Source organism: Mercurialis annua, linkage group LG7 (genome assembly GCF_937616625.2).
Source record: "Mercurialis annua linkage group LG7, ddMerAnnu1.2, whole genome shotgun sequence".
NCBI lineage: Eukaryota > Viridiplantae > Streptophyta > Magnoliopsida > Malpighiales > Euphorbiaceae > Mercurialis > Mercurialis annua.
The window spans coordinates 9,906,856-9,918,078 of NC_065576.1; the positions used below are offsets into that span (position 1 = coordinate 9,906,856).

The 11,223-nt window shown below is 28.7% G+C and overlaps 2 protein-coding genes across 3 annotated transcripts; both read right to left on the reverse strand.

Annotated features, from left to right (window-relative positions):
• Positions 1 to 1,768: 1,768 nt before the first annotated feature.
• LOC126654767 (heavy metal-associated isoprenylated plant protein 23) lies at positions 1,769 to 2,864 on the reverse strand. The gene is made up of 2 exons (XM_050348740.2): positions 2,346 to 2,864; positions 1,769 to 2,249 (listed from the first exon to the last, which is right to left on the reverse strand). Exons 1-2 carry the CDS (start codon positions 2,506 to 2,508, stop codon positions 1,945 to 1,947), a joined length of 468 nt encoding a protein of 155 aa, XP_050204697.1. The 5' UTR covers positions 2,509 to 2,864; the 3' UTR covers positions 1,769 to 1,944.
• Positions 2,865 to 9,248: 6,384 nt separating this feature from the next.
• On the reverse strand, positions 9,249 to 10,504 carry LOC126654423 (uncharacterized). 2 transcript variants are annotated; one of them, XM_050348261.2, is made up of 3 exons: positions 10,153 to 10,490; positions 9,766 to 9,953; positions 9,249 to 9,542 (listed from the first exon to the last, which is right to left on the reverse strand). In XM_050348261.2, the coding sequence occupies exons 2-3, from the start codon at positions 9,883 to 9,885 to the stop codon at positions 9,342 to 9,344; spliced, it is 321 nt and encodes a 106-aa protein (XP_050204218.1). In that variant the 5' UTR covers positions 9,886 to 9,953; positions 10,153 to 10,490; the 3' UTR covers positions 9,249 to 9,341. The 2 variants fall into 2 exon arrangements, with proteins under 2 accessions (XP_050204218.1, XP_055959851.1); XM_056103876.1 differs by lacking the exon at positions 9,766 to 9,953 and having other exon boundaries at positions 10,153 to 10,504.
• Positions 10,505 to 11,223: the final 719 nt, after the last annotated feature.

Consider the following 11,223-nt stretch of genomic DNA (forward strand, 5'->3'; position numbering starts at 1 on the left):
TTTGGGTAGATAGATTTTTTATACTTGTGAAAATAATTTATCCCATGACCTTAGCTAAATGTCCCCTAGTATAAATATTATTTTAGCTATAACTTAGTGGTGATAAATTCAGTGATTTCATATTCTATAGATTTAATAGAATATATAGATTTATGAATTTCACATGCTATAAATTTAAAAATGAATAAATTACGCTGAGATTTTGAGATATACCATAATTAACAGTTTGATACCGCTTGTTTAAAAGTCTATTTAATAATTCTTCAGTTTTAATTTCGTTAACTGAGAGACTATTCTGTTAATTTGGGGAACCAAATCGTTTAACAGAACTGAAATTGAGGTACCAAATCGTTTAAAAGTGCGGTACCAAATCGTTTAACTAAATTAAAATTGAGGGATCAAATCGTTCACGAAATTAAATATGGAATACCAAATCGTTTTAAAGTAAGTATCAAAATTAACGTATGAGCCTAATTGCAACGTAATTAAAATTGAGAGACCATTAAATAGACTTTTAAAACAAAAAGTATCATATTGTTAATTATAATATATATTAGAGATCTCAGCATAATTTGCTCTTTAAAAATTATGAATTTTAAAAACTTCCAATTTAGACAATTTCATAGTATAATTCATATCCTATTTCAGACCAAATTCATTATTTATTATTATCTAGTAGAGTCGTGGTGTTCATGAATATAACCTACCTAAAGAGTATTGATTCCAAAGATAGCCCTTGTGATGTATTTTCTTGTTTTACTCTGCCTGTAAAAAGGGCATTGCTAGACATGTCATATCCTCAATAATTTGATCATCTATTTTTCTGAATGGCAAGCTAAACTACTAATACCCAAAAACATTGTGTCACCTAATGCTGTTTATAGCATACACTTTAAGCAAAAAGACATGGCTAAATCTAACAACAATAATAATTCAAATGCTGAATTAACATAGTCGAAAAAGTTCAAGCACCGCTAATATAATTATTTCAATGAGTTAATGTGTAGGTTCCTCATAACAGCAACCCACAATATTTATATTTCTTACTGTTCAAGTAAACAAACTTAATTAATTAATTTCTCTATCAAACATAAACCCATTTACAAGTCTTTTTTTGTTTAACATTGTTCGGAGAAATGATTATGTGAAGAATTAATCATGATTAGTTTAAAATAGATTCCATTTTAATTATCAGTATCCATCAATCTCTTATAAATACAATAGTAAAAAAGTCAAGGTTTTCATTTCTTTCAAATTAAATCAAAATTCTTAATTTAAATAATATTTGTCTAATTAAAAAAATTAATAGTAAAAAATCGGAAAAATAATTAATTTACAATTTTCGTTCATTTGCAAAATATATCATGATTTTTTTATTTTGTCAATTTGGTTCACCGTCTTTTCGATTTTTATCAAATGTATCCACAACTCGGTTGGATTTGACCTGACACAGTGTTGTATGGTAATGTGTAAAAAATTTAGCCTACTTGACGCATACAACATTGCATCACATCGATTTCAAATAAGTTGCGGATATATAAATTTAGCGAAACTTGAAAAGATGATGGACCCAACATAAAAATTAAAAATCATAACATATTTAGCAAATAAGCAAATGTCATTGATATACAAATTTCTTTTGCCAAACAAAATTCAAAAAGTCAAAAGAATTTGAATCTATTACCTAAAAAATATAACAAAACAGAAAAATAGAAAAGAGAGTAGGCCATTAATTTAATACTAATAATTAAAAAAAAGAACAAAATAATAGAGCTGAACCAGAAAACTATTCATCATCTCACCCATCTTCAAACACTTAACAAAACTCCAAATAGAAAAACAAAAACCCTAAGAATGTCTTGTCATGAGAAGGACAGGCATAGAATTATGAAATTAAAATGGTTACTAATATTCTATACTAATTAATTACTAAATGATTACTAATTACATAATAGAACAAGCATTAGGATTGTCATCACTGAACATGGAGACATAAGGCTCCTCATAACTGCTAACTGTACCAGTACTTGTAGCATTGTAATTCTCCACCTTCCTCACATAACCAGGAGGGGCTTTCTTGTCATAAGCTTGAGCCATGTAGGGTTGTGCCACTAAATTGTAGGGCACATATGGCCATATTTCAGCCTTTTTCCCTGTTGATTTTGCCTTCTTTAACACCTTATTTGATTCCACATATCCTGTTACACTCACCTTCTGCTGTTTTCTGTTTATCTCCACCTTTTTAACTCCTACAAAAACAAGAATAACATATAAATAAGTACAATTTTACCCTCATAATGTATGCAAGTAAATCATAACTTCAGGCATGTTATGTATATAATTACCAGTCATGGAGGAAAGGGTATTCTTGACTTTAAGCTCACAGCCATCACAGTCCATCCTAACCTTGAGATCTACTGTCTGTAATTGCTTCTTCTTTTTGCTGTGTTTATGGCCTCCACTTCCCATTAAATCAGATAAATACTCTAAAGTACCTCCAACTCCCATCTTATAAATTGGTTTAAATCAAAATTTTCAAAAATGCATGCGAGTTTCTTGAATATTTCAAAGAAAGTTGGAAAAATATCAAGAAAATATAGCAAAGAGACAACAGAAAAGATGAATATCTAGTGTATTTTAAGGCAAAAACAAAAAATTTGAGTGACTTGTGACCCACTCAAGAAGGTACAAAGGAACTTCACTTCAAAGTTCAAAGCAATAATGGATTCTTTTCTTGGCTTGTGACACAACAAAAGAGATGAAAAAAGGGTTTTTTTTAAGGCTGCAATGTTTCTTTTGCAAAGGTCTGCTCTTCTTATATAGGCCTTTATCATCTGTTTTAAAACAGGGAAAAGGTGATGATAGTTCAGTAAAAAACAAAACCATTGCTACACATATGATTTTTTTGGCTCCTTTAAATTGCCCTTTATAATTTTATATTGTGTCTCTGTCTCCTGTTTTTTAATTATAAACTTGTATTCTTAGGGTGCAAGTAAGAAAATTACATTTATATATTTGTTTTGAAGGAATAACCCTAAGCCTGTTGGGCAATAAAAGATATAGCAATCATCAAACGGTGATTAATACTAATGGATATAATAATGAATATTTTTTGAAGAAAATAAAATAATTATGGAGTAGAAAATATCTTGTTTGTTACATATTTTAATTACTCATCATTTCATTTCATATAATAAAAGGATAAATAGTTATTTTATCCTTACAAAAAATTTGTTTAGATTTATTTGAACTCGCAAGTCTCAACATGAGTCTCATAGTTGAACTCAACCAAACTCAAATAGTCCGCGATCAAATTTTACTCAAATTTTTCCAGTCATCTCGAGTAATCACAGAGTAGTCAGGGCAGAACTACCCTATCGTTTGGTAGGCTCCAGCTCCGGCTAGGATGATTTTCTTTTTTAAAATTAGAGATATGAAAAATATTGGTAAATTTACTGTAAATTTAGGATTAAAATGAAAGTTAAGGTTGGACTGATAAAAAAAATAGATGAATTAAAATTAAATTTAAGCTGAAATTTTTTTCTAATTCAGCTATTGTAGTTGTCCAACTCATTTATTTCCATATTTCTCATAAAAATTATACTTTTTCTGTCTCAATTTTATTAATGAAAAAAATACTTTTTTATATTAAAATTTACTTAAATAAAATAAAACAGGAATAAATAAATGCATGGGTTGAGCGACGACGTGAATATAATAATACAGCAAAAAAAAAAAGAGTAAAGAAGGTAGCACGTATTTGAACGAAGATCACACCGCACGTATTCCCCACAAAAATGACGACCTAAAATCCGGACGCGTGGCATAATTTCAACAGTAAAGATGGCCAGCTGGCTTCCTCTTAAGTCTTACCTGTAAATTAGGTGGGGCCCGCCTGTTTGTTTGTTGGATGTTTATTCGTCAGAAGGCGCGTATAAACTCAACTGCCACATTCTTTTTCCAAACGCTCTTGTAATGCTGGTGAGGTCACTCGCTCACTCACTACATTTCCATTTTCAAATACTTTGACAATGACAATTTCCTTTGATTTTTAATTTAATTTCAGAATATATGCTTAAATTGTTTTATTTTGATTTATATTAATGTCATTCATATTAAAATTTAAAATTTTAAACCAAATAAACGCAAAATATAAATTAGTTTATTTAAAATAAGAAAAAAGTTGACGCTGAATATGTAAACAATAAACTTGTGCTTTTTTAGACAAATCGAAAACAATTACTATTATAGTGACAATTTTGTAAATAATTCTAACATTCGATTTTATCGGTTTCGGCATTTCAAAACTTAATTCAATGATTAAATGAGCTAACGATAAAAACTCATAAACTCTATTTTTGACTGTGTTGTTGTTTGATGAAACTCTATAATTATTGTTATAAGCACATATGACGTTGTTTTGTTGTTACAACTATCACCGTGTTGTTATAGAAATTGGTTTCCAAAATGAAAAAAGGTCAAATAAATCCTTAACGTTTAAACTATGGGTCAAATAGGCCCTCAACGTCCGAAAAGGGTCAAATAGACCCCTAAAATTTTAAAATTGTATCATTTAAACCCTCTTTAGGGGTCGTCGAGGACCCTAACGTTTGTTAAATCGTATTAACGAGGACCCTTAATGAGCGTTTAGATACAATTCGTTGCACCTTTTTACAAGTTGAGGGCCTACTTGATTCACAGATTAAATGTTAGGGGCTTATTTAACCCTTTTTACCTTTAGAAAATCCAAAATCAAAAACAACACTGTATTATGCATTCATTTGTTGCCTTGGCCTTGGCCTTGCCTATATCCATCTGTTTTCTTCTCATTGTATCCCTTTACTTTTACTGTTCCAACTGTAATCTTCTAATGCTAAAACCTTCGTTCCATTGCAAACCAGATATTGTAAGATGGGTTAAAATTAACGATTTCAAAAATTTGGATTATAAACAAAAAAGCAAAAAAATAATATATTTTAAAATCATTTAAATCTTTTTAATAGATAAATTTGCCTCAATTAATATCCGTCTCTTGTCTTCTGCTATTTTTAAGCAAGTTTATGTTATTTCTAAAATATATGGAGTATTTTATTTATTTTAGTTAAAGATGTATGACTATAGATTAAAATTTATTTTATAATCTATTAGAAATTATAAGTTTCCTATATGTTTTACAATTAATATTTTAAGAGGGGTGAATCATTTTTCACTATCACAAGTAATGAATTTAAGTATTTTCTTAGTTCAAAAACATTGTGGATGGTATATTCCAAAAGCTTACGAAGTGGGTGATTAGAATTAGAGAGCTTCGTTTTTAAGAAAAAACTAAAGTTTAAAGGTTCCAAAGATTTGGTGGTGGCCGGCGGAAAGTAGAACCCTGATTTATATTGGCTGCATTTTCTTTATAATTTTATGACTATAAAAAGTACATTTATTCTCTTGTTTTTTCTCAACATGAAAAAAAAAAAAGATAGATTCTCCTATTAAAAAAAAACTTTTTTCCAATTTCAAATATTAAAGACATACTCATATCAGTTTGTACCTAAATCCTAATTAAAATGTTAAAAATTTGTGTTTGTGTACTTCTACCTGGTTCGAATCTAAATTAAAAATAATGCTACTTAATCCATCAATTTTAAAACACATTATTGTACCATTTTGTATTTTAACATCGAAAAAAATAATCAACAAGGATGGGAGGAAGGCAACCAATTGTAAACCATAAAGCCAGCCAACCAACCAGCTCATTAAAACAAAGCATTTCTGGCGGACTTCCAGCATTTTAGACCATTCCCAACTTAATTTTCAAAAAATAATAATAGCACATTTATCCCTATTTAAAAAAAAACACAAGTATAAAGTTTAATGGTAAGTTAAATTTAAATATTTACAGATTATTGTAATTTTATTTAAAAAGTTTAATTTTTATTATAAGTCTATTTCAATATTTTATTATAATTTTAGTCAATTTTTTAAACAATTATATTTTCTTAATTTTTCACCTCAATACAATATTTATTAGTTTTGTTTGATTTTTCCGGTCAATTTTAGCTTTAATTTTTTTTTACTTCAATTATCAAAAAAGTTAGATAATTTATAATTAGTTTTTTAACGTTACTTTTAAAAATTTTAATATTAGAAGTTAAATATTGAAATCTTGAAAAACAGATTTTGCTAATTATAGAGTTTATTTGAATAGTTAAATTGATTGGAAAAAATTGGCTTAACTTGCAAAGAAATGTTAAAATTAGGCTAATATTATAAAAATTAAATTTTTTGAATATTTACTACAACCTATAAAAATTTGAGTTTATTTTACTATAGACTTAATATAATAATTTTACATCTTTCAGTATATTCTATCATAATTTATAAAATATTAAAATAATAATTAAGTATTTATAATTAAAAATAAAAAATGTTTTAAATAATACCTATCAATTTAGATGAGATTTAGTCTCTACGTTGGGTACCAATTTTATACTAAAGATAACATTTTTTTTTGTTAGATTGAAGATGCCTCCAGCTCACGATAATAATTTATTTTTGTTAGATCGGAGATGCCTCCAGTTCTAGTCATTCTATCAAATACACACAAATATAATTTAATTGTTAATTCAGGTTTTGACCAACCCTGAGCAATACTTTTTTTTTAAATTAAAATGAAAAGACCACTTATGGAAAAAATTGAGTTTACAATTTTGACAGTTTATTATCCGACGCTTATACTATTTAAAATATTTTGGTTAATTTTTTTTATTTATTAATATATTTATATTTTAGGGTTAATGTCATAATAATTCACCAAATTTACACGTTTTCTCATTTTAATCATGCAGTTTAAATTTTCTCATTTTCATGCACGAACTACCACTTTTTCTCAAATTCACACACGGTGTTGAGGTGTCACGGCTCCATTGGTGTAATTCATTGAGGTGGAGGTCATGTTACACTAATGAATAAGTGTCACCTCGTCACCGTGCATGAATTTGAGAAAAAGTAATAGTTCGTGCACAAAAATGAAAAAATTTAAACTGTGTGATTAAAATAAAAAAATATGTTAAGTTCGTAATTTTTTTTAACATAAACCCTATATTTTTTAAATAATTAAAAAATATAATATATTCTTATATTGCCAAGAGTAATCATATTATAGCAAATAAAGTTATAAAAGGAATATGTTTATAATGAAACAATTTAAAAAAAAAAGCAAAAGCAAAATGGGACGAGGCTAAAAAAAGAGAAAAATTGACAATTGTACAACTTAACCATAAATAATTAGAGAAATACGCCTATGATTTTCCATTTAGATAATTATCTTTCCCTTCTTTTTTCTTGCAAAATTAACTTTCATAAATTAGAGATATACGATTAACATTTGATTAAGGTAACAAACATCTCTGATCAAAGATTCCCCTAAAATTGCTCTCAATTTTTAATTCACACAAATCTTTCCTAATTAGAAAAATATTTGATCCCATGAAATCTGTTGATATTCAGAAGTGAAAGCGTCGCCGTTCTTCCCATCAACGACGTCATCTTCTCCATCTCGTCGTCGTTCCTCAGAAGTGAAAGCGTCGCCGTTCTTCCCGCCATCAATAGTGACACCACTAGTGGAGACGGCAATTGTTCTGCTTTAATGATCCTCTTGTTTTAGAGAAATCAGTGAATCAAAGTCACACAAATCTCCCAAAGATAATCAAATCGGAATCAGGTAATATTTTTGCTCTTAATTGTGTTTTGAAATTCAATTTTGGAAAAACAGATTTGATCTTTAATGTTTATAGCTGCAATTGGATTATGTTTTTGGAATGGTGAACACTGGTTCAATGATAAACACTGTTAAATAACCTAGTTTATTTTCAGTTTTAACAAATTATATTGTTTTAATTTAAATTTTTGTTCAAACAATTCCGTTTAATCTTATTAACTGATTTTAATTGTAGGAATGACAACATTGAAAATACTTACTACAATGGAGTATGAGATGAGAGTTTCAGGTACTCGAATTATAAAATCAAGATAGTGTTTGTCAAAGAGGATACAAATTTTGAACAGTTAAGCAGGATGATATCTAGTATACGGAAAGATACTAGTTGGAATACTAAATTAGAAATCAGATATCAATTTGAGACCTAATCAGTAGCCGTTGGATGTCGAGGATAATGAAAGTGTGCAACGCAGCCGATGTGGACAGCAAAGACATAATAAAAAGACTTGTCGCGGTCTACCAAAATAGTTATAGATATGATATAATTCAATTTTTTGGTCCGAGTAGTATGCTATTAGTTGTTGCTTGGTATACCGTTATAACCATTGCTTAATTGTTTAGCGGTTGTTTTATTCAATCATTTTTTGACATATAAAAATAATAAAAGAAAAATTTAGCAAAACTTTATGTTTGTTTTTAATTAAAAATATATGCGGGGTGTTTATAATTTTTTAACCAATTTGTTAATTAGTTACCCAGTTATCAACCAAACCATTACCATGTATATACTAACTAACAACTTAACCAGTATGTAATAGGTTAAAAAAAATCAAGTATAGTCTAATTCTGGTAAAAAAAAAGTGATATATATTGTTTGAATCACAATGCAATACAAATTATAAACTAGATTGTATAACAATAAAAAAAATTACAATAACAAAACACAAAATATTAGAATAACCAAATAGGAACCAACTGTGTATCAAATGTTATCCAAAATAGAAACCAAATATGTACCAAAAACTGGAGTGTACCAACTAGTACCAAAATGTGTTCCACAAACTATCCAAGTGTGTTTGAAACACAAACAAAAATTTCAAAAACATCTAAAGTAACAACTATATTACAATCTATTCAAAGTTTTTCTTCAATCTACCAGTCTTCAATTTTGGTTTTGGTTCAAGCTCCTCGTCGCTGTCAATGTTTATATCAATCTTCATCTGTCCATAATTATTACAAGTTAACCAACGGTTTACCCAATATTAACCATTGGTTAACCAACACCTAAAACATTACATACATAACCGTTTTATTCTCATAAGCATTTCTTCAAACACCAAGAGTGCAGGCTGTGCGGACTAAAAAATCAAACCAGCAGTTGCAAATCAATTTCCACCATAGTCACTGCAAATCAATTTCCATGTTAATTAACAAAATCAAAGAGCGAGAAAAAAATGAAAGGGATCGAGAGAGATTGAATCACCAAAAATCAACAGACATTATCATAAGCATTTTTATTCTCATAAACACACATTAACGTTCTATTCTCATAAACATTTCTATTCTCATAAGCATTTTTTCATCTTGTTATTGGTTAACCAACTGAAAACCTGATCATAACAATTACAAATCAAAAACTTCCTTCATCACCAAACAATTTGAATTTGTGACTCACTAACAGCTGCAACGGTAAACAAAGATCCTCCTTTGGTGTACCAGATTCAAAAACATCTTTAGGTGTCTCCACAGCATCATGGTCTCCGTCATCAGATTTCTTGGATAGCATACTTTGGGTAGCTTCTGAGGATGAAACATCTCCAGCAACATCCTCCTAAAAAAATATAACATGAATTAAAAACAAATAACAAAATAATATTGTACCTATGGTTAACCAGATAGTAACCAATTGATAACCAATAAAATTTGAATAATAGTTAACCAAATAGTTACTAAAGGTTAACCAGACAGTAACTAACATTAACAAAACTTTAACTAAAATTTAATTAACACATATCAAAAATAACTAGTAGAGTAGTTGTGATTCAGAGGTTTACCGTCATATGATCGTGATGATCATTCACACACACAACACTCTTCAAATCAGACAATACACTTAAAACTTCAAAAAACTGCTTCTCAACGTAGGTCTTGAATAACAAAAACTCGCTATACATCTTGGTTTGATCAGATGGGTAACCTTAATAGGAAAATGGTCCGAAGGTTGTATGAAATGATCCCAATCCTACATAAAAATCATTTAAATAGCAAAATAGTAAATACACACAGTCAAATATATTAACTAAAAGAAACAATAAACAACAGCAAAAATTCTTTGCAATTATTACTGAAAACAACACCAAACACCTACTAAACCGAAACAAACACAAACAACAAACTCTATTATAAACTATATAACTGAACCTATCAAAAAATTTAAATACCTTTTTAGGCAAACCCGCATATGAAACAGGCCTATCCATCTTCACGCACAGCCTTTCGACGATTCTTCATTGTCGCCAGAATTGCATTAAACTCAATTTTTCTTTTGCTAGAACTCGGACTAGATGTTGATTTCTTCATTTTTTGAGGGGGTGAATTTTTGGAAGCTGACCTAGTTGACACCATTCCGAATTCAAAATATGAAAAACAACTGAAAATGGGAAGTTTGAAATAAATGGAAACAGATGACTGAATGGCGAAACGGATTGCGCGAATCTCGCAAGAATCTGCACATGCAATATCTCTGATTTTTGGAACCGTAATCTTCAACTTTTGAAAGTATAAAAATTATAATGAAATAGGTTAGAATTCTAATTTGGAGAGAAGAAATAACAAATCTCAATTTTCATACTTAGAGCCGTAAATCTCTAATTATTATGGGCTAAGCCCGTAAATCATCTAAAAAAGTCCTAAAAAAATGACCCTTATGTCGCCATCCAGGCTTTTATATAGCCCCTGCATGTTTTTTAAAGCTTAATTATTAAAATTTGCATCCATATCATATTAACATCTTATTTTAAATAATAAACTCACATTCAATATTTTAATCCCTGCTTTTGAATGTCATTCAAATCCTTATAATTAGCTTTTTTGATTTTTCCATTATTTATTTATTTCAATTAAATTTATCTTCATTGGATCATATATTTATTTATCTATTTTAATTTTTTCAATTGAAAAAATAATTTTAATCAATAAATTATAGCTCAAATGTTCAACAGCAATCTGCTAAATAAAAAATAAATTCTAATTTGCATACTTTCTTTTGGCAGTTTTCTCAAGTCATGGATAGGCTTGTTCTAGGGCCAATACTGAGCATCTGTTGGATATAATATAACATGTCATTGGGGATTGTTACATGTAGCCTCGTAAGTTGTATAGCAATTTTGATACGAGCAAGCATACAAACAGATGGGCAGAGTTAGAGTAGGGTGTGCATTCATTTCAAACCAAACTGAAATTTATTTAATCTTTCCAATCGAACGAACTAAACTTTTAAGAAATTAAAATTT

What these genes read in the sequence shown, in the direction of transcription:
- LOC126654767 (XM_050348740.2), bottom strand. Translation starts at nt 2,508, where the DNA reads ATGGGAGTTGGAGGTACTTTAGAGTATTTATCTGATTTAATGGGAAGT. An exon ending in TACCCTTTCCTCCATGACTG is followed by an intron (nt 2,250 to 2,345) that starts GTAATTATATAC and finishes TTGTTTTTGTAG; the next exon opens with GAGTTAAAAAGGTGGAGATA.
- LOC126654423 (XM_050348261.2), bottom strand. Translation starts at nt 9,885, where the DNA reads ATGTATAGCGAGTTTTTGTTATTCAAGACCTACGTTGAGAAGCAGTTT. An exon ending in ATCATCACGATCATATGACG is followed by an intron (nt 9,543 to 9,765) that starts GTAAACCTCTGA and finishes ATATTTTTTTAG; the next exon opens with GAGGATGTTGCTGGAGATGT.